Raw genomic sequence first — 23,675 nt, 5'->3', positions numbered from 1 at the left:
TATATATATATATATATATATATATATATATATATATATATATATATATATGTTTTGGTTTTCAAATATGAAACAATTGTTCCTAAACTACTGGTGTTTTTTGGAGCACACAAATATTTTCCTTCCTATGCTTGGTAATTAAAATCATTACAGTAGTGAAACCTAAAGTGTTTAAATGCCCCATTTTGATTTGTTGATATGATACGTTATGTTGCAGCCTGATGCTACAATCATTTAACATCCTTTCCTCCCCCCCTCATTTATTAACACCCAGTATCCCATAATGACAAAGTGAAAATAACATTTTAGACCATTTTGTAAATATATTAAAACGAAAACTAAAGGTGTCACATTTAAACAAGTATTCAGACCTTTAGTAACAATGCTCAAAATTTCGCTCCCCCCCATTTCTTTTGATTGCTGCTGAGACATTTCTACACCTTGATTCTAGTCCACCCATGGTAAATTAATTAAATTGGACATGATTTGAAAAGGCATGCACTTCTGTAAAGAAGGCCACATAGCTGACAATGCATATCAGAGCAAAAACCAAGCTTGGCACAACCAGGACTTTCCAAGAGCTTGTTGCCCAGTAAACTATGGCTTTATGGTAGAATTCCTGGATGGAAAGCCCATAAGGATCATTTTGGAGTTGGCAAAAAAGCAGCAGAAGGACTCTCAGATGTTGAGGAACAAGATACAGTGGTACCTCGGTATAAGTCCACTTTGGAATAAGTCCAACTTGATATATGTCCTGTTTGTTTGGACACAAAAAATCTTGCGTGGTATCCAACCTTTGTGCTAGAACTTGTATTGGTCAAAATGAGTCACAACACCGCACGCTACCCTTATTTACCTCTCTCGAGACAAAGCCACGACTGCCCATGAGCGTCAGTATGCCAATTGCCACCATTCGGTGAACAACCCGCGCTATAACTCTCTGCAAATTACATAATATCTCCTCCTCCCTTCCCAGCACCATCCTAGTAGGCACTCGACTCTTCTCAGCAAGGTAAAGTGAGGTTAAATTTTCATTTATTTGATCTAATTGCTTTTGTATTTATGTATTTTAGTATTAAGCAGTGTTTAAATTATTCTATACAACCCCATCACAATGTATATGCCAATAACAATAGGATTTTTTTTTTTCATGGGAACTGATTCATCATTTTCTTTTATTTCTTATGGAAAAATCCTTATGAATTAAGAAAAATTCTTATGGAAGTCCTGGAAGGACCTGGAACGGACTAAGGACTTATACCAAGGTATCACTGTACTTTGGTCAGAGGAAACCTAGATTTAATGGTTTGGCCTCAATGCTAAGCTTTATATCTGGAGGTAATTAGGCACTTCTCATCACCTGCTTAATACCATCCCAACAGTGAGGCATGGTTGTGGCAGCATCAAGCTTTGGGTGTTTTTCAGAAGCAGAGACTGGGGGAAAGCTGAAAGGAGCAACGTACAGAAATATCCTGTGCAAACCTGGTATACTGTGCTTAGGACTTCAGACTGTCCCAAAGTGACCTTTCAACATAACAATGATCCAAAGCTTACAGTGAAGAGAACACAGGAGCTGCTTAGGAGCAACTCTGTGAATATCCTGCAGTAGCCCAGTTAAGCCTTAACCTAAGTCGTTTTGAACATCCCTGGAGAGACCCTAAAAATGGCTTTCTACCAACACTTCCCATTTGCAAAGCATGGCAGAAAATCCCCCAATCCAGGTGTGCAAAGCCTGTTACATCATACCCAAAATACTTGGGGCTATATTTGCTGCCCAAAGTGCTTTCAACTAAGTACTAAGTAATAGGTCTGAATACTTGTGTAACAATGATACATGCTATGTTTTACTATGCTCCTCTACCTCTTAAACTCTACATTCACTTGGACAGGAACATCCTCTTCTGCTGTGTCTTATGTTGTGTATGAAGGCTTGTCATATGTTTACCCTCATTTTTTTACAGTGCTGCATATTATGTTGAGGCGTTAATAATAAAATAAAGTGACCTATTAATCCATGCATTTTTTTTTTTTGTTAAATTTACTAGTCTGGATGAATTTAGACAAAAATATTAAAATGCAATTTTGCAGGTTATATATGAATTGATATTTTGGTCCTTAATTATAGCTTTAGGTGAAGTTAGCAATAGTAAAAGTACCTGGACCTGTTTTTTCCAGTCTACTGCCAGTGACATTAACGTATGCGTGGTATTTAAACCCTTACATATATCAGTGACATTGGACATCAACCCCAACCATGTTATTAACTACTTTTTTGCACCTAAAAAATTGTAATGAAATTGGGAGATTTCTATGGACAGCCACTTTTATTTTAAAATGTCTTTTACACAGCTCAGTTAGAAATTTGTATTTGTAATCATTCTAAAACTACTCCATCCTACCTATGTTATGTTACACGTCAACCATCCTATGTTATGTGTGTAAACATTCTCTCTGTTATTTAGAGAGATTGGTATAAATATAGAGATAAAGGTCAGAAATGTTATAGGAAATATAAAACATACTGATGAACACGGATTTCCAGAGCAGATCTTCCACCATGTTAATCTAGAGAGGAACACTGAAAGTTATACATATTAAGGAAAGTTTAGCAATAAGTTAACCAGTGTAACACACTATTGTTTTTTTGTGCTATGGTTAAAACCTTTTATCTTCTTTGAGTTTATGCAAAGATTGTAAGATTTCTCTTTAGTCAGAAATTGAGGGATAATTTGAGTTCTTTGTAGTATCAGTATTAAAGGATACAGACAATAAGACAAAAGACTGTTGTAATAGAGATGGACATCCTTAAGTGGCACATATGCTGGCTGTTGAATGAAAGTTTGTATAGAAGTATAGTTTGGCAGGTGTTGTGTATGGCACTTCCTAAAAATGAGATAGTAGCAGCAGACCTGTGTGGCACGGGGTAGGTTACTGCCTACAAAATAAACAAATACATGACATGTTATTCAACGGACAAGTTTAACAAGCATTCTGATACAAAAGTAATTTGTATAAAAGTTATGTAGGATGCAGGGACTTGGAATGGTACCACTATTTCTGTGGGGGGTCAACATATCCTCCACCAACGCAATGAAATAACACACTTCACAAAGGATTGCCTAAAACCAATACTTGTGTCTTGTTTAAAACCTAGAGTAATCCAAGGGCTATGCAATCAGGTTTTCGGTGGCTTAGATACAAGAAGCACACCTGTCAATTTAAAAAGACAATTTTCTAAAAAGGCGGCGATTGTGAAAACTGTCACCTTTATTTGATTTATTTCCTAATCTTTTTTTATAAAAGGGAGCAATTCACTATGCAAAATGCACATTGATTTTTTACTTTCAGAGAAAATACCTAATAGGTGCCCTTAGTATAAGGTATGTATACAACAGATAAGTCACAGTATGTGTGATAATGCCAATGTGCTTAGCAGGGCCAAAGTCAAGTTTCCTATTGATGCTTCCATTTTTTACTATACATTTGATGAACATGGGTCTTTTTAATATGTGCGTTACTTTATTTTTTACATACCGGTAATATAGCAATGATTACTGTGCCTAAACAGGCAATCCATCCAAGTCCAAGGATCATATACTGTAGGTGCGGGTAACGATGCTGAATTTTTGAAGACTTAATGGCATAGTATCTGTACATACAATAGGACAAAAAGGCATCTAAAATACAATAGAAAATTAAAAATTAGCAACAAAAAATGTTTTTTTCAGCAACACAAAATAAAAGAAATAATGATAAAATAATCCTGAACTGAAAGAAAATATGCATATATTCTTAAATGTAATCCACCAGTTAGGAAAACTGGTAGGAAACTGAGTATGTAAAGGTCCTCTTGAGCTAACAAGCTCTGTAAACTTGTGTTTCGCAACAGATATAAAAAAAAAAAACTTTCCTGGAAAATATCAGCAGCCTGCTCGCTGGAAATAAGAATACAAAATATCCACAAACATTATTTCATATGAACCAAACAAAAAAATCGAAATTATTTCTTAAAATTGTATTTTTAGTCTAGGCAGTTGTAAATAAAATAAGATATGTGCAGCCTACTACACATCTAATTACTGTCATACTGACCCTTGTGTATAAAAAGCGTTAAAAGATGTCGCCTTATGCTATAAAGATTTTAGGCAAAAAAAAAAAAAGTTTTATTGCAACCAATGTCAGCAGACCACAACTCCAACTTAAACCATTTACATTGCAGTGAAGCTAGATATAGAACTGTAATAGTTTGGGGCCATGCAGGCATTGTTATCAATGTCATCTTAAGAAACGGGGGTCTCCTGTGTTGCTCAAATATTGTTCTTTGCACATCCTATTTATCATGCTATTTTAAGTAAAGCTACGTACACATGTCCAATGGTTCTCGCCCGATAATTGGCTCGGGGCGAACGACTGTCCTTGCGGATCCACGGATGATGGATGACGAACGATCTTAAGGAAAGGGGGGGAGCGCGCAGCAGGGTGCCGCTCGTTCTTTCTCCCCTCCTCTCTCCATTGGGCAGAAGGGTGCTGTATGTACAGCGCTCATTCATGCATCGTGCAGTCCTTAGTCGTTGGAAAGGTCGTGATTCCAATGAATCGTGAAAGATCCTTTCAAATGACAATAATTGCACGTGTGTATGCAGTCTAAATGTTGAGATGTATTTATTGTGAGCTGTCTTTTTCCAAGCTTCCTTGCAGATATCTTGCAGGAAAGTACCAGCCACATCACAAACCACAGAGCCCCATGAGTAATCATGGAAGGATTGCTTACATTCATTATCTTGCCAGTATGACCAATGTCCTTGTACCTACCTGGTGTACTGACAGTGTCACTGCTGTACCACCAAGAATATTCAGTATAATATTTGCAAACCGGAACACATGTCCATGTTTCATGGATTTTGTAGTATTACTGATTATAGTTGTTCTATCATAATTTTATTTCATTTCATTATCTCATTATTACACTTGTTATGTGTACTGGGGACATACCAAGAACTGCTGAAACCAGAAATACAGCCATAAAAAGTACAGACTCCGGAAAGTAGTCTCCAGTTTCACTGAAAAACAAGAAATACTGATTTACCATGATAAAATGCAAATAGGAGTTATTTTTCATTCTTGTTTCACATATTTATTTTATATGTATTTTATATATATTCATTTTTTAAATTGAAAATAATTATAATTTGAAATTTAACTTACATACTTATTTGGATTATATTAATTGTATTCCCTTTATAGCTAAATGTCATTTAAGGTGTTAGGATATCTCACCCTTCTGTGCCACCTGAAAGAGCACAAAGATCACACCCCCACCTGTGGTATTTAGCCTTGCCCAGCCTTCCATGCCTTCCAGGCTCTTCCATGGACATTGTGAAATGATGCACTAGTGCAGATTTGGCACTCCAGCACCTTTTATTGTAATGTGACGACAGATGGATTGAGATCTAAACTGCATACATGCATACTCTTTCATAAGTGTTTTAAAACGCTTGTCTCTATTTGATTCACAGTAAAATAAATAAAAGGTCGCAAAATGAGTTGCCAATATGTTGCAATACCAATTAATACTGACATAAACACTTGTTTCAGCACCTTTATATGGAATTAGCCATACCTATGCCTTGTCTACATACTGCACAGCCAACCTTATTCTAAAGCCAAGCAAAAAACAAATCGGGAATAGAATAAATTAAAGTGATGCCCTAAGCATAGCCCGGCAATGCTGTTCCCTGAGTCCTCCTTCAATTCTTTACCTGAATAAACATTACAGTGAAACAAAACAATTTCATAAATTCTCAGCAGTTAAAAAAAACTGTCACATTTAATCTATCTGTTGCAGGACATTCCCCACAATGCAGGGCTAATAGCCCAACGCTGGGATGCTAAGAACCAGCACACAACCTGGAGAATTAGATGGAAGAAGAGTGCAATGGCCATCAAGGGATAAGGTAAATCCCTGTTATGTTCCTTCTAAACTTAGGTAAGCATATTTGTTTCTAGTTTATGAATTTCAGCGTTATATTTTTAAATAGATCCTGCCAGAAAACCACTCATTTCAGCAAAAAACTTCCTCTGAGATTGCATCTGCATTTACATATACAATATAAAGCATATTATGACCAGTAAAAGACAGGTGTTGACATCCAAAAAGTCCTGAGTCTGTTGTTGGGTGTCACTATCTTGGATGTGATATCAGCAGCCCCAGCAGATTCAGAACTTTCTTTTTTTCAACCTTTAAAGTTTATCTAGGGTGGTAAGGCAAAACTGATTGCGTGATTATAAATGCACTTAGATACTCCCTGAAAAGGATGGGGCTTCGGTGTACAAGGGGGATAGGAGCTGTACTGAGAAACTGACTCTGCTGCGGTTACCAAATTTTAAAAGCACATGCAACTGACTAAAAATATTTGGCATTCTCTTTCCATGGTACACTAAGAATAAGATTATTTTATCTAAAAAAATGATGGGCATGCTGGCTAGCTTAGAATTCTCTCCTGGCTCAATGAGAAGAACATCTTTGTTAAGCACTAAAAGTTGCTGTGCAACTAAAGAACTTTTTCTCCCATATATAAATACATTACATGTATACCTGATGTAAAGGAAGTAGGACCCAGCATGGCCATTGAGGATGGTAAGAAGATATAAAGTGATAAATCCAAAAAAGCTCCATGTAGCCCATAAAACAGGCAAGAAATCCAGGCCTTGAACTTCCATATAATTTGTGTGTTATAATGTTGCTTCTTTATTTTTTCCTACAACAAAGAAAGGGAAAATATAGTTGTACTGGGAACATAAACTCTCAGGAACATTTAATCTGATCACAATTTAATGATATGTGTTATAGTGAGTGATTGTTTTGCAGGTAATACAATCAAATGAAACCTACTCTCTGCAAGTAAAAATGTGTTTTTTAAATGTGTTTCTCTGTATATAGAATGCCCACCTGAAATGCATGGCCAAATCATTGGCATTCAGCAACCCAAAGATGTTGTCAGCATCTTTAAAAGCTAGGAGGGTCATTGAGAAACCAGTCACCCCTTACACATTCAAGTGGGGTTACATGTCTAGTCTCCTCAACTCTTCAAGAAATGCTTCCCCTGGTTTAGTGGGAAGTATTTCCTAATCAGGTATAACTACAACAGGTGGGTGGCTGCATTGCACAAGCAGGGGGGACCTTCAGGGCACTCATTGCTCTGAACCAGTTTTTACAACTCATGCCCTAAACTTCTTGTCATAAACAGACTGTATAAGTAAAACAATTGTATTCAATGGGGAAACATCATATGTTTCTTGTGGGAAAGTCTTTTACTTTTTGGCTAGGAACAAACTCTGTAATATCAATAAAAGTTTAGAAGAAAAAAAAAAGTTAGAGGAAAAAAATGTTTTTTTTTCTTCTCTTAATTTTTGTTGTTTTCCAATATACCTATTTGGGAGATTTCACCAGACTTCCTGTACTTGTGATAGAATGATTAGAAATGAGGGGAATGGAGACGGAAATAAAAGGGATAATAGGCTAACTACTTCCTATTTTACTATAAAAAAAGTATTTTGTTGGAGCTGGGATTAAATGGCGTATGCAATGCTTGTGTTTGGCCTAACTCCAATGATTATGACAAGTGGCTATATGGGCCTCCATTTGCTAGATCTGGGGACAGGCAACTATAGGACTGTGCTGGGGCATTGTAACCTACAATATAAGGTTAAATCCCAAACTTGCTATAACTGAAAACATTAACATTTCTCTGCCAATCTGTTACAAAATACTTTAATTCGGAAACATTACCTACAATTTAACCCTAACAGTAGCTTTAACTAAACCTTTACTTTGAGGGTCCATTAACATCTATTTTTGCATTTCATAAGTTAGCTTTAATGCTGCTACTTTACATTTGTGTATTGTGATGATATGAGTTGTCTATTGTTTGTGTCCTAACCTGGTATATTGAAGTTGATTACTCATTTAAAAACACAATAACAAACACATAGAAAGATAAAGGTTGCAGGGAACCAGCATTACAAGTCTGAATATAGGATGACGAATCCAAATGCTCTAATATAAATATGATTTAACAACTGATGTCATACAACATCAACAACAAAATGTAATATAGAATTTTATAAATATTAATGACCCGCAGATTTGCACAAATATATTAATTTGCCAGTCCGGGAAATGACAACATTCAAAATAAATAACAGAAACATCAGATCAACAGCAGATCATCTACATACAGGGCTCACAAAGAGAAAAAAAGATACATTCATAGAAAATAAAGTTTCTGTAAAAACATTGAATTAAAATTCATGCTTTGAAGAATTTTCATATAGCCCAGAATATTTGCTGTATATTTGCCCATTACCTTACACTGTAATCAAAACCACGTTCTTGCCTGTTATATATAGTAGGTTAGGTTGAAAAAATATAGATGATAGTGAGATAAATGAAATGCCTTGCAATCAAAGGAGGACCGAAATTCTTTCACCTGATGTTCGTAGTAAGCATACAACACAGGAAATAAGTTATTGTTCACATTTTGTATTTCAGTATTTGATTGCTTCAGAAAGTGTTTTTTTGCCAGTTACAATATTAGGCAATACGTAACTGCAGTTCAAAGTATGTTGAATGTTCCAACAATTAACAGGACATGTAATAAAGTGTTATCATTCAATGAGAGTTAAAGCAGATCTAAACCTCAATAAAAACCTATATAAGCTTTTAACGTGTAAAAGTACAACTAAAGGCACAAGTGCTAGATCAGGTTACTTAGTGATGCTCAAGCTTCATAATTCAAAGAAAAACATTTATTTAGTTTCGTTGAGGGATAATTTGGGTCTCACATGCTCCTTCTACCTAAGCTAACAAGTTTTAGCCACATAGGCAGTGTTGCCAATCCAGAAGGTTCATCTCTTAAATAATTTATCTTCCTAAGCTCCATTGCTGCCCAAATCTACTTATAGAACCCCAAGACCAGTATCTCTCAACCAGGGTTTCTTCAGAGCTTGCTAGAGGTTCCATGAGCAATTAAGACCTCTTAGATCAGTTTAACTGACACTAATTAGCTTATGGATTATCTGTCAGGGTGGCAGCAATGTAAGAGGAGTCCTTCCCATTGACCACAACACTAGGGTACTGTGAGCTGTGGATATAGTCATTATAGGAGGGGTTCCCCGAAGACTTGAAAGTTATTTCAAGGGGTTCCCCATATCAGAAAGGACAAGAAAAGAAAAATGTGTCCTGGTTGGTGTAATTGGGAGCAAACGAATATGCTGGGCTGCCTACTTGATGAAAATAATTGTCAATAGTTTTAAGTCTGCAGATTTCAGTAAAACAATACATCCTCCCGTTAGGCGGTCCTAGTATAGATTGACAACACTCTCAGTAGTGCTTTTGCCATCTGATGGAGACTACAAGTGACTATTTCAACACACATCTAAGACTTGAGATCATGTTATCACAACACCCACCCAAAGAAATATCAATTAATGTTTGTGGAGTGTGTGCATATAGATGGGAAATTGCTGCAGCAACAAGTTGTAACAAAGGCTGATAAGAAGGCATAAAGTAATAGTTTTTCATGGCAAAAGTGATTTAGGAAACTAAATGTCCTTTAGTTAAATTAAAGATTAGTGATTCTTGACCTTTTCTAACCCTTGAAATAATTTTCAGGTTCTAAGGAACCCCTCCTATATTAAACTAAATCCACAACTCACAGTACATTGGTTTGATGATTAGTAGAAAGAATGCCTCTTACATTGCAGGCCATTGGGAAGAATGTCACCTTGACAGATAGCCAAAGAGATAATTGATGCCACTTAAACTGACCTGAGAGGCACAAAATTCTCATCGCTCAAGGAACCCTGGTTAAGAAACACTAATCTATATTAAAGATATAAGACATGGGCAGGTTTTATATTGGCATGGTACAGGTAGTCCCCGAGTTACATACGAGATAGGAACTGTAGGTTTGTTCTTAAGTTGAATTTGTATGCAAGTCAGAACATGTACATTATTTTAAAAAATGTAATTAGGACAGATGTTTGTCTCAACATATTATTAGGCAGTGTGGTGTCAGTTACTGTATACAATCCTCACTGTAAGCTAATCACAAACAAAGCAAAGCAAATCATTAACTTCTGGAGCAAGCTGTCCTTTGATATGCAAAAAGAAACAACTGCAGAGTTTATCTTGGTCATTAAAGAGTTACAGAGCTTGCAGAAGAGCTCAGTCTCAGCTGTGTTTAGCAAAAGATTTCTTCTGCAAATCATGCAAGCCTCCCCCCTCCAAGCCTCTGTCCTGCACACCAGGTAGCAGGGAAGCCCTGTTCAAATCTAGGAATCGTCTGTATGTCAGATGTCCTTAACCTGGGGACTATTTGTACTACTTTTGGGCAGCAGAGGTGAAATATATGTATTAAACTGTAATCTCATCTATTGCACTGCTTCATATATTTATATGTCTAAGGTGCATTGTTTGGCCGATGTGTTTGCTTTGTTTGTGTCTATTATCCTAAATAGGTATACAAATGAACACTACTGACTGGTTTCCTGTTTCTTATAGCTTTCCTTTTCCACAAACTTGCTCCAGAATATTGATTTAGAAATTTTGGAAGCTAGTGGGTTAGAATAACAACCAGCTTGTCCTGTTGGAGATTTAACAACAGCAGCCCCATTGTTTCTCCCAATATTTTTTACTTTTATTATTTTGTGGCTCAGCCTTTCCCAATGTTGACCATCAAGCCCCATAAATATAACATGCAGTATTTTAGCTGTCAGTACAGAATGTTACCACTAGAGGTCACCATAACCACATTCCTTTATTATACACATTTATAAACCCCATCGGCAGATTCGATATAATTCTGTTTTGTTTATTGTTTTATTTTTTATTAAAGTAAACATTTATGAATATTTAACATTTTCTAATGTAAAAAACACCAAATTACATTCTCGCATTGATATGTAATACATTATTTCCAGTATTAGAAAGTGCTGGGCAGATGCTGACCTATGTTTATTTCCGGTTGCTATGGAGATGGCTGGTGTGTGTGAGAAGTGTGGGATGTGCAGGCCTCGGATGAAGCGATGTAGTCGGTGCAGAGGGGCAATATATTGGTGAGGATTCACATACACTTCATATTTATCAGCAGTCATTATTAATATCCATTCATTTAGATTCTCACTTCGGACCTTAAAGGCTGAAGTTGTGTTTTTTTTCTGATTTAGCTCCAGGTAGATGTAACTTCCATTACTGAACTCTCATATAATCTTTAAAGTAACCCTACAAGTCTTATGCTAAAATGCCTGCACTTTACTTCATATGAGCTGCTACAGGTATTTGGACAGGTGAGTTGAATATCTGCTCCCCCACTACATACAATGGTTCCTCCCACCGACTCATACATTCTGTAGTGATAGGCAGAAGAAACCATTGTGCGTAGGGGGAGGAGCAGGAATTGTTTTTCCCAGAAGCGTGGAATATCTGTAGCAGCAGTGGAGCACTGAAGTAGCTTTTGGAAAGGTACCGGTAAGTATATGGCATCTTCATTTTTTTTTAATAATGACCTTTTGATGACAGGATAACTTTCATCCTGGGTTGTTAAAATAAAAGTTAGCTGTGGGAAATAACTGAGAAATTGAAAAATGTAAAACATCTATAAAAGAACATTTTTGTGTACACAAATAATAAAGTTGATAGTTTACCTAATGCATCCCGCCTATAAAGTGTGCATGTGTTTGCAAAATGCCCAAAAATACAGAAAACTGTGAATAGGTGACACAATAAAAATGCTAAACATAAATAATGGCTGTTAAATTCTTCTTTTTCTGGCATGCATTGAGATTTGTAATATGTGTTCAATCCAATATTGTGTATACTATATATGAGCGTGTTGGAGGTCTTATTGGTGTAGTATCCTGGTCAAAATCATGTAATACCCTAAAACACGTTATACATCCGTAACCATATAAATAGATATAAATATACCCATATAAATAATTTTATTAGATCTATCTGTGATTGCACCTTTTTTATTACTGATCTTTATTACTATAAGATGCTAACAAGCCTCCAATTTGATAGTATTATCAAAATGTCAGATTATTTTTTTAGAGACACCAGTTCTTTTAGATTTCTCCTGACTCCTCTGACTCCAACCATTGAAGATCAAAGCCCTCCATCTTTAGTCTACTTGGGTTTAGAAGTTCTGGATGTGCAAGTTCTGGGTTTGTTCAGCATGGTGGAGACCAGTTACCACAGTGGTCCCCAACCTTTTGTAGCTCGCAGACCACTAAATCAACTGGAGTCCTGCGTCACGCAAAGGGGAAGAAACCTCCACCATACTGACGTCATAATGTCAGAACCCAGTCAGACTTGCGATGGGAGAGTGGACGGGTTGTGTCCAGAGAGACAACCCGCCCACCGCCCTGAAGCTGCGATCTCTACGGGAGATGTGGTCCGCGGCTGTGGCCGGTGCGTCCGCCCCAAGTGGGGTCCTTCTCCTGACCCCGCTGGGTAATGCACCAGCCAGAGCCATGGGCCGCAGACGGGGTGGGGGCCTGAGTTAACAGACGGTCACTGATCCAACACTGCTCGTCATCTGGGATTTCTCTGTCATGGTCCCAGGTGTAATAAGACCAGACTAGTGGTGCCGGAGGGGTTGTGGCTTCTTGCTGAGCAGATTTCCAAATAAAGTGCTTCTGTTGGAACATTGTTAAAAAGGTACAGCACTTTATCATACTTCCAAATTTTGACCAAAGTACAGGTAGTCCCCGGATTAAGGACATCAGACATACAGACGCCTCCTAGATGCGAACAGAGCTTCCCCACAGGAACAGAAGCTTGGAAGGGGGGAGTTTGCATAACTTGATGAAAAAATTTTTTGCTAAACACAGCTGAGGTTGTGGGTGATCTCTTTCTGCAGCCTCTTGTAACTCTTTAATGACGAAGACAAACTCTGCAGTTGTTTTTGTTTGTGATTTATACACAGTGAGGATTTTATTCAGTAACTGACACCACGCTGCCTAATAATATGTTGAGACAAACATCTGTCCTATTTGTATTTATTAAAATAATGTACAGGTTCCGACATACAAATTCAACTTAAGGACAAGCCTACAGTCCTATCTTGTATGTAACCCGAGGACTACCTGTATATAGACAAATGTAACAGCCCTATTCTGCAGACTATAACAAATTATTATGTGAAAATTAATTGAAATTATGTCCACCCAAAAGGAGAAAAAAGGGGAAAGAATGACTTGAATCTGAAAGTGGGACAGACTGTACAAATTAATTTAGGGGTACACGTTCTTTACTTGTCTCCTGGTAGCTCTCCATTGTAGTCAGTGCTTTTTTAGGAGATTCATGTTATAGACGTGTTTCTTCATTATTACCATCTAAAAGTCAGTCCTAAAGCCTCCAAAGTGCATCCATTTAGACAGGAAGTGGATGAAAGAAAAAGAAAGAAAAACAACATTTTCTAAAAGAAAAAAACTGTGTAGTTATTTCCATAGTCAGCTAATACTCCTTTAGGAGATATATGCTTGTCTATTGATATGTTTGGGTTGTCTTGGTCATGAACACCACAGTTCGCTTTTTTGTCTCAATAATTGTGTAAGGGATTGTTTGATTTGATATAAACCGAATAGTTTGTGGGTTCTTACTTTAAATAGTTACATAGTCAAGTTGAAAAAAGACAAGTTCAACCACTAGAGAAATAATCATATTCCTGGTGAAAAACTCAATGAACATAGTCCAAAGGAAGGCAAAAAAAAAAACCCTGGTAAAATTTTGCTTAAACTGGGAGAAAAAAATCTTAAGATTGAATCTACTCTTTCAGTAAATCCAGTAATAAAAATTGGAAATGGTTATGAAAAAGTGTAAGGCTAAAAAGGTGTACATACAAGCAAGCTGGTGAGACCATTACTTTCAGTAGGAAGTGTAAAAAAAAATGCATTTGGGCTTTCCACCACCCATCTTTACTTTACCCATCTTTACTTCAGAATGCCTTTATCAGTCTATAAATTTGATGGTTAGCCTTCCAGACCAGTAGGAACCTTCTAAATAGGGGAACTATAAAGCAAAACTTGACTTAATATACAAGCAATCGAGATCTGTAAAACTTGTTTTTCAATGTGACATTTTCACTAAAGGTAATCTACCCATGGCTTTTTTTTAACATGTGCTCAATGTACTTCAATGTACGTGAGTGATACATGCAACCTTCTGATGGAGATTTCATGTCCAGATTAGGCATTTACACTAAACATAGCAGATTGTTGAGAAAATGTTTCTGCAGTATATCCTCCAACACATTACATAAGAACTAGTTCTTAACTTTACGTAATAATAATTTCATCGTGTCTTTTTTTTTCTCAGCTCCAAGGACTGCCAAGAAAAACACTGGCTTACACATCAGCTCCAATGTTCAGGGACTCCAGAAACAAAGGCAGGAGCTCATCTTCCAGAAAGCACTGATAATGATGATGGAAATAATTCAGAGAAGCAAGAACAGGCTGATCATTTTGTGATAAAAATGAAAAACAAACATGGAAAATCAGAAGTCACAGTGCCAAAAAGTAAAAATGGTGAAGAAATGTTTTTGTTCCTTTGCCAACATCTAAAAATTCCTCCAGAAAAGATTAGATTGATCTGCAAAGGAAAATTATTAACAAAAGAGAACATTTCATCTTATATTACATATGGGGCTATCTTTCAGGCTTTTGGTGAAGAAGCTGAAGATGAAACCGGATTGGATGTTAGAGACATTGAGGTATTGATGGCACAGTTGTCTGTGGAAAGAAATGTAGCTATAAAAGCACTCCGAAGAACTGGAGATCTTATTGACGCCTTTCTATATGTTTCTGATAATCAGTAGGGTTTATTACTTCCGAGTGAAAGACTAATAATTCAACAGATTTCAGCCATATTATAGTTCAGTGCCAATAAGGTTCCTTCGTTTATATTTATTCTAGAATTTGCAGAGTACAGAGTGTGTCAGGAGTCCAATAAAGAATCTAATCTAATACCTGTAAATGCTTTAAATGCAAAGCTATCAGAAGCAGGCAGTACTTTCACTGTACCTTGTACTATAGGGACCATTGGAGCGGTACACTTGGACCTTCTCAGCATTTTACCCTATTGGTAAGACTGGTTTCTGCTTTGATCACCAGCTGGCCATTGTGCTCCTAAAGACTCATGGCTTTTTGGCTTATATGACTGGTTTTACAGTTGGTAAAATAAGTAGTTGCCCAGAATAACCTGTTTTTTTATTCTGGTAATTTTTACCAGTATTACTTTATAGGATAATGCACATTTCACAAAGTCTGACAGCCTTTTTAAAACATGTACATCTTTCATGTTCATACATCTAAACTGCTAATACTACAATTACAACTACAATTACTGCTCTTTACTATATGCATTCTAGGGACTAAAAGCACCCCATGTAATGTCCAATCACTGCATTTATACGCCGCGATAAGGAAAGGTGTCTAACCTCCAAAATGCATTGGTGGTCTTGTACTGGTGTAAAGTGAATTCATTAAAAGTTTCTTTGGTGTCAATGAATTATGCTTGGTATGTCTTCTCTTTTTCAGAATAAAATAAACTTGTTACAAAGCCCTTATTAGAAGTCTTGCAAAAAGAAATATAGAGAAGCGTGAATGTTTTTAAACCAGACTAAGCTCCCAGCTTTGCTGCTTAAGGCACTGATAAGGGTGAACATTGTTTAAAGTTTTCTTAAAACTGAATGAAAAAGAGATCACACCATTATCCACCTTTGTTTTTATTATTCTGTGCATTGGCACAGTGGAGTGACTGAGGTGGAGGCAGCACATCACAGCAGTAACTTCTACAGAATATGTAATTTATACTTTTCACATGTTATGCTTCTATAAGGTAACACAAACAGTATAAAAAAGTAATCAGATATTGTGTGTTTCATGTATTTGGACTCCAGGTCTCATTTCACCGCATAAAGTCCCAAATGAATGCCTAAAACAGACCAATCATGACATTATTAACATATAAAAAAGTTAGCTATTCATTTTATATCATGCAAAAAATGTTTATTTTTTTAACATATTTTAGGGTTTCCCTCCCTTTTTATCTTTACCGCTGTGGTAGTAAAGACTAAAGGGGAAACCCACAGGCTTCTTGGATACTTGCATTATATGTCCCAGGAGGCTCTGGGATGCTACTTCTGCACATGCCTAAAAACAGGCATATGTCAACAGGGGCTTTCCCATAAAATTTTTTTTCTATTAAAGCTCCTCTTTAACAGTTGTTGCTAGAAACAATGGTAATGATCTGCTGCAGTGACAGTAGAAAAAATTAGCACTGTACAAACAGTGCTGTTTTATTATAAGGAGAGAGGAGACAGAGCTGGAGGAGTTCCGCTGCATCCTCCCCGTTAGAAAACAACCGCAGACCACTTGAATGAGTGGTGGTTGTACAGACACTAAACTTTGCCTGGGATCATTACCAATGATTTTCCTAGGAGGTGGAAATCTAGAGTCTGAACACTACTGAGCAGCATAGCAGAAATTGAAGAGGAGCCCCAGTATTTAGTGAGCACAGGCAGGCACTTCAACTTACCTTTTCTCCCAAAGAAAACTGGAAGTGTGCACCATTGAAGTCACAAGAACAGTGACTGATTTCCCCTAAAGATCCCAGGGATGAGTCTGCATTCTTGTGGAAGGGTTAATTACATTGGAAATTTACCTGCAAGCGCCACAGGAAAGTTTTTAATCCATATGGCCATAATCTTAAGACTCCTAATGTAGGTAATTGTTATACACACAAACATATTATGGACAACCAATATATAAAAATAATATTTCCTTTAATTCCTGCTGAATACATGTTAGCATACAGATAGAGATAAACCTGTAGGGAACTACAAAGCACAGCATGCATTCTTGAACTTGTAGTTGGACAAAGCTAGTAATGCTCTTCCCCTCTGGCATGACAGCCTGACCATGAAATGTATGCTCTGGGCACATCAAAATCATAGAACACTTCTAAACGAAATAGTAAAATAATGATTTGACATAAGGCAGTTTTGTTGCTGAATCATTGCTGAATAGTATAAAGGACCATTGGGAGGTATTTTGTGAGAGGTTAATAGGAGCCCATCAAAAATAATATATAATAATAATACACAAAAATCTTTGTAAAAAGGAGCAGCAACAATATTTTTATATTTAGGTCTCTGTATACTTGTCAGAACATCTGTGACCTACTTCCTTTTATAGATGACATTTATAGTGTAAAACAAATACAAGTGCAATCATAGACTTGTTTGCTTCAGCAAGATTAGAAATAGGGCAAAGATTTTTTTAGTGAGCATTTTTGTGTAAATAAAAGAGAGGAACAAAGAGGGTTTTTGGCAATAGTGCTTGTAATCAACATAGTTTAAAATAGTTACATACACACAGGCAAACAAGTGAATGTTCTGCAATACAAGCAGAGTAGTTATTAACAGTCCCAACAATCTTTTAGTTAGTTAAGTGATCAGTAATTGCATGATCTCTAGACATAAAGCACCTACTGTACATGAGTATCTCAATATCCAAGAAAAGCATTTTTGTGTAGATAGATTTTTTATTATTTTGTCCTTTACAGACATGAAAAGATTGCCTTTTTGCTGCTTGCTTTGAGGGGAGTAGGTCCAGGTATATTGGAAACTTGATCTATGTACAGTGGCAGCATGAACAGACAGGACAGCAAGATTATTTCAGAACAGTAAGAGAAATATATTCATACCATTTTATCATATTTCATTTACAATGTCCAGGACCTAATTATTGTGGCAGCTGTTAATTATTTCAATACAACGTTATTTGGTCCTTGACAAAACTTATTAGTGAACTGCCTAACCAAAAGAGCAGGAAAAACATAAATGTATGTGAAAAACTGCTTTCTTACAAACACTGTGGCCAAGATGCAGGCACATATAGCTAAAGAATGTATTCAGTGAAAATGTGACAAATATTGTCCCTTACAAATAGTTTGCTATATCTGTCTGCTACCTCACCACAAGCAATTTTTTGCTTGACAAATACATTGTTCTGTGGCTGTCCTCCTAAATTGTGACTCATAGTTGTTCATATACACTTCATTACATATAATTTACTTAATATGCCCACTGTGTCCAGCTACTAAATGCACTTGCTTCCTTGGAAACACTCATCACAATAAAGAAAACTGGTTTATGATTTACCAAATATACAGATAAAAAATAAGCATTCCAAACAGTCCCATGTATTTAAAAGCATAGTGCAATCCCTAAAAACAGTTAAAAAGGCTAGTAATAAAGTTTCATTTTTTTAAGACAGGAGCAGTTTAATAGATTTGATACTACATGATCGCTAAATTATCCACCATTTTGAATATATATTTATTAAACATTTACTTGTAATGCTTGCTTAGGTGTATGATGATGTTTGTGAGAAAGAAGGAACACCCCCCTTAGGGTGTAGGTGAGGATTACCTTCTTTAATTATCAATCCTGTAAGCTTCCTCTCTGCCATTTTCCATTAGTAATTGTTATTCCCACAAAGTTGCTTCTCTTTTCATTTTCCTTCTTTCTCACAAACATCACACACAAAGGAGAAGTCTTCTGCATCTGGGCAGCACGGTGGCTCAGTGGTTAGCAGTGGGTTCTAGGTTAGCACTGTGTTATAGGTTAGAATCTTGGCCAGGGCACTGTATGGAGTTTGCAGGTTCTCCCAGTGTTTGCGTGGGTTTCCTCCCCCATTTCAAAAACATGCAGTTAGGTTTATTGGCTCCCCCCCCCTTCCCCCCCAAAAAAGCCTAGCCATTCCAATCTACTGGTTTCTCATGATATCTAAATCTAAAAGATAAAAAAATATGGTATATATTTACATATATTTTTAATTCATTTTATATTCTGCTCTCTTCATCTTTGATATCCTCAGATAGAGATGCATGGATGATAAAGTGAAATATTTTGGATATCACATGACCAACAAACCAGGAACTAAAGGATCAGGACTGTTTACTCATTTTAGCATAGTCTCCAAATTCTAAGCTCAAATCCACACCATTTGTGTTCAGGCTCCCTGCTTTACACTAGAAGCATACCACAGGTAACCTAATTACTTGAAAAAACCTGACTAAGAAAGCATTAAGATGTTATTTTTCAATTCTGTAGAAAGGCTTGCATATATTACCACTGGTAATCAAATGATTTTTCTAAAAGTACAGAAACAGTATTTCCTGTTTGATGAACCAAGAACTTGCATGAAATAGGTAATGACTTTCTACTACTATTAATCTTTATAAACCTGTAGAAATGTACACCTGTTACATTTAGATAAGACCTGAGAATTATATACCGTATTTTTCGGACTATAAGACGCTCCGGCCTATAAGACGCACCCAATTTTAAAGGAGAAAAACCTAGAAAAAAAAGATACCAGAGCTTGCTGGATGCAACATGTTTCTTTGATCATCTGCAAAGTTATTGATTTCCAGCAGAATCTTTGGGTGAATTCAGTTTTCTTCCGCAGCTAAGTATCTTTTGTTACCACTTATTAATTGTTATTACAGTATTGCATTGTTTTGTCTATCTTATTATTAAATAGTATTATGGTTTAAATCTTTGTGTTATCTCTCTTTGTACACTTCAAATTGAACCCATCAATATTTGCATAAACTGTCACAGATTATATCCGTGACATAACAGCAACCAAAGGGCAGATGATTTTATTAACAGGAAGGGTGATAAATCAGAAAAGGGGAAAGATCAGCTGCAGGACGGCACAGGAAATAATGGAAACTAGTTATCTGCCTCTTTTTCTGGGCACAGATCCCAGAGTTCAGTTTCTTTTTAAACTCAAAAATGTTTTGTAACTAGTCACACAAACTTATTTAGTAATACCTGCAGCAGGTAAACTCGGGGATAGCCTTTTAAAAGGTATAGGTAAATAGTTTCGTCTTGGAGATTAGGTTTGATCATCATGTAAACTCTACTCTCCTGCTAGCTATAGTGTGTTATCTCTGGAGAGATTGAATATACCCCTGCCTTAGCACCCTAGAAAAGCACGGGCAGATCTAAAATAATGAAACATATTATAGAGTCATATGATATACATATATGTAAATTTTAATTATTAACATAGTAACAGGACATCAAACATTGAACACTAACTTTGGTGTAATTTTATCACTACAGACTGGACTGATGAATGCAGTAACATACATACATATAAATAACTATAGAGGTAGATAACAGCACAGTAACACAACCCAAAGTAATCTGATTATCATTGTGTAGTAATAATTGTGTTATTTTGCACTTCAATATCCAATGGCACAGTTACAACAGCCAAAGGTCTCAGCTGATGTTGTAACCATAGTAGGTATCAGGTAAAGTTTCACCTGATCATTATGACATCAAATTATAGAACCGTTGCAGGTGTGCTATTAGGTTGGGACAAACATGTAGGTGATATGAGGCACTTGTTAGAGAAACAGAACAGTAAGGGTCCTTTTACATTTCTTTGCAGTAAAAGACTGCACCCAACACCCCAAGTAGTAATGGACAAGATACCCACATTTGCACGTTTTTATAAAAAAAAAAAGGTGCAGCCAGCCATTTAAAAGAATAAAAAGCTTCCGTATAACAGTTTAAACAAGTACAAAATCCAGTTATATGATTCACAGGTTCATGAAAAAAAAACAATACACAGCCAAATCCTTTTTCATTGTCTCCTATGCTTCCTCTCCCAGATGCATCAGCTCATCATGTAATGGTTTTAGCTACAGGGACAGTGTTATCAGTCCAGAAAACACCAGGCAAGTCTTGGTGTGGCTGAGTGCTGATTGACAAGTCACAGGCTTAATCGACAAATGTTATGGATAATTTTTTATTACCACTGTAGTGTAAGCTGACAAGTCTCCAAGACTGTGGCAGCTCTGCTTTGAATTGAGGAGCCGAGCAGCTTGGTTGCCAGAACATCTAAAAAAAACTGCACTAGAAGGAATTGACTGGCAGTTTCAACCAGTATTCGTGAGACTTTGCAAGGGAACTAAGTGGAAACTTCCAGAAAAACTTATATATAGGTGATTTTGCACACTTTTCATGCACTAACAAAAAGTACAGTCAGTGGTACATCGGTATATGTCCGCTTTGGAATAAGTCCAACTTGCTATAAGCTCTGTTTGGACACGAACAATTTAGTTTGGTATACAACCTTTGCTTGGTATACAACCTTTGTGCTAGAACTTGTATGGGTAAAAATGAGTCAAAACACCACGCGCTACCCTTATTTACCTCTCTCGAGACAAAGCCACGACTGCCCACGAGCATCAGTACGCCAGTTGCTACCATTCAGTGAACAACCCGAGCTATAACTCTCTGTGAATAACATAACATCTCCTCCTCCATTCTCAGCACCATCCTAGTAGGTACTCAACTTTTCTCAGCAAGGTAAAGTGAGGTTAAATTTTCATTTATTTCATCTAATTGCTTTTGTATTTATGTATTTTAGTATTAAGCTATGTTTAAATTATTTCATACAGCCCCATCAATGTATAATATGCCAATAACAAAAGGATTTTTTTTTCATAGAAACGGATTATTCATTTTCTTTTTATTTCTTATGGGAAAAATCTGTTTGGTATAAGTCCTGTTTGGTATAAGTCCAAGGATGTGGAACGAATTAAGGACTTATACCAAGGTACCACTGTATAGGTTTATTCTTTTATTTTGATTAAGAACTGAAACGCTGCTTCTAATTTTTGTCAGACATTAAAAATACCCCTTCTAGTATGGCAGCATAATTCTATAGTGTCAGACAAAGTGCTAAGACACTGAGCCTTGTGTACAGCCCAGTCAGGGATTTCAACAGGATTCATGAGGATTGATGTAAAAGCAACAGAAGTACTGCAGGTACTTTGGTGCTTGTATTTCGGCAGTATTGTTGTTCTAAACTAAGATGTTAACAAAAAAAAACGTTCAAATGTCTGACAGATATCAAAATTTGTAATATGAATAATTTTTAACTTGTTAAAGGAGGAAGTCATGCAGGAATAGACGAATAGTTATACTTCAGTGGAGCAAAACTGTCTGCGCTCATGTTCAACATGTTTTACAGCATTAACCTGTGCTACATATATGTGGCAACCTCCATTTGCAGTAAGGAGGTCTTACATATGTAAATATGTGTCACAGTGACAAATCTTAAACTACATGTAACTGACATAAGTATTTGCATGTAGTGGTATACAATAAACTGCCCCACACAATTAATAGTAAAGTGCTCTAGTGCATAAAATAAATAACTAACATGCAAAATTTTTATGTGCAGCAAAGTAAAAAAAAACAGTAATAATATTGTAAACTAGACCTCTTATGGGCATAATAAAATACAGTAGATCATATTAAATCATACAAGTAGAAATATTTAAATATAGATAATGTAAGTGGAATGGCTGATTAGACTAATGTCTTCTTCCTCAATGCCTTATTAAGTGACAGACAGGCGGAAAAGGCACATCTCACCATTCAAATACCACAATGCCTTTGTCTGTCAAATTAAAGTCTCTTCTTTTTGGCCACTTTGCCAAATGCAAAGTGCATCATTTCCAGAATATCAGATGCAGCCCAGAGTTCCCTAGATTTACTTTACCAATATATCTGCTAGTAAGACATATATGGAATACACTAATGTTCAGAGATACAATTTCTGCCTGTAAATGCACACTATACTCTCTAGGATCTATATCCAAAGATATTGATTCTGGATACACCCATTATCAGATGTATAGGTATAGTAACTGGGATATTCTTTACTCCAGTATTTCTCAACCAAGGTTCCTCAGCAGATTGTTAGGGGGTTCCTTGAACAATGTGTGTCCCTCATGTCAGTTTACATGACACCAACAGTCTTTTTAGCTACCTGTAAGGGTGACATTCTTTCCATTGACTGCAAAGCTAATGTACTGTGAGCTGTAGATTTAGTAATTGTAGGGGTTCCCTTTAGACATAAAAGTGCAGGGGTTTAAGTCAGGGGTTCCCCAATATTAAAAGGATCAAGAAACAATGCTCCAGTGTAAAATGAGGAGATCATGTTTGAGTAAACACACACAAAGACTTAAAACATCATTCTGACACATAGATGTTCTCCTACTTACCATTATGTCATGATCATTTTTGTATAAAATATTTGGAACCATCATTTAGTCCTAGGAAAAATATATCCAAATAAAGCGTTTTTTGTTCAATGTTCTGAAAGGTCAAAAATCATGTCCTGGTATTTCTTTTTGTTCAGAGAAACTGTTTCTGACCATACAACAAAAAAACTTTTCTTGTTATCTCAACATGTGTGGATAAAGAGAGATCAACAAGTCACCTGACCAATACAAAAAATCTGCAAAGAAAAGTCCTGGTAAAAAGATGCCTGAAAAAAGTCATTGTTGCCTTCAGTAATAGGTTGTATTCATCCTTTCATTTTCTCAGTACAAGAAAAAAAATGTAACCCAGGCATCACAGATTAGTCACCAAGAGTTCCAAGACATGTCTTCCTTCAGACATAAAGATAACCCAAGCACAGTATATGTTGCACTAAGCTTCTAATCAGATTCATTTTTCAGAATTCAAACATAATGGACAGAAATCTGTCTTTTTTCTGGATCACAG

At 36.3% G+C, this 23,675-nt stretch overlaps 1 protein-coding gene and 1 long non-coding RNA gene across 5 annotated transcripts in view; one reads left to right on the top strand and one right to left on the bottom strand.

The window, feature by feature from the left end:
• LOC140342993 (DNA damage-regulated autophagy modulator protein 1-like) overlaps window positions 1-8,557 on the bottom strand; it is a 12,702-nt gene extending 4,145 nt beyond the window's left edge. For 2 of the 4 annotated variants that reach the window (XM_072429407.1, XM_072429410.1), the window contains exons 1-6: window positions 8,367-8,522; window positions 6,596-6,758; window positions 4,993-5,060; window positions 3,535-3,677; window positions 2,764-2,935; window positions 2,523-2,578 (exon numbers count right to left, since the gene is read on the bottom strand). In XM_072429407.1, coding sequence (XP_072285508.1) covers window positions 2,523-2,578; window positions 2,764-2,935; window positions 3,535-3,677; window positions 4,993-5,060; window positions 6,596-6,720 — 564 coding nt within the window. In that variant the 5' untranslated portion in view covers window positions 6,721-6,758; window positions 8,367-8,522. Of the gene's footprint in view, window positions 1-2,522; window positions 2,579-2,763; window positions 2,936-3,534; window positions 3,678-4,992; window positions 5,061-6,595; window positions 6,759-8,366 lie in introns of all 4 variants that reach the window. The other 2 variants (XM_072429409.1, XM_072429408.1) reach the window with 2 other exon arrangements.
• Window positions 8,558-11,031: 2,474 nt separating this feature from the next.
• Window positions 11,032-15,574, top strand: LOC140343201 (uncharacterized). Its single transcript, XR_011923273.1, has 2 exons — window positions 11,032-11,118; window positions 14,384-15,574. It is a non-coding gene; the product is annotated as an uncharacterized lncRNA (long non-coding RNA).
• Window positions 15,575-23,675: the final 8,101 nt, after the last annotated feature.

Source organism: Pyxicephalus adspersus, chromosome Z (genome assembly GCF_032062135.1).
Source record: "Pyxicephalus adspersus chromosome Z, UCB_Pads_2.0, whole genome shotgun sequence".
Classification (NCBI taxonomy): Eukaryota; Metazoa; Chordata; class Amphibia; order Anura; family Pyxicephalidae; genus Pyxicephalus; species Pyxicephalus adspersus.
Note: the sequence above shows the minus strand (reverse complement) of the source record. Positions and strands in the feature narration are given on the sequence as shown.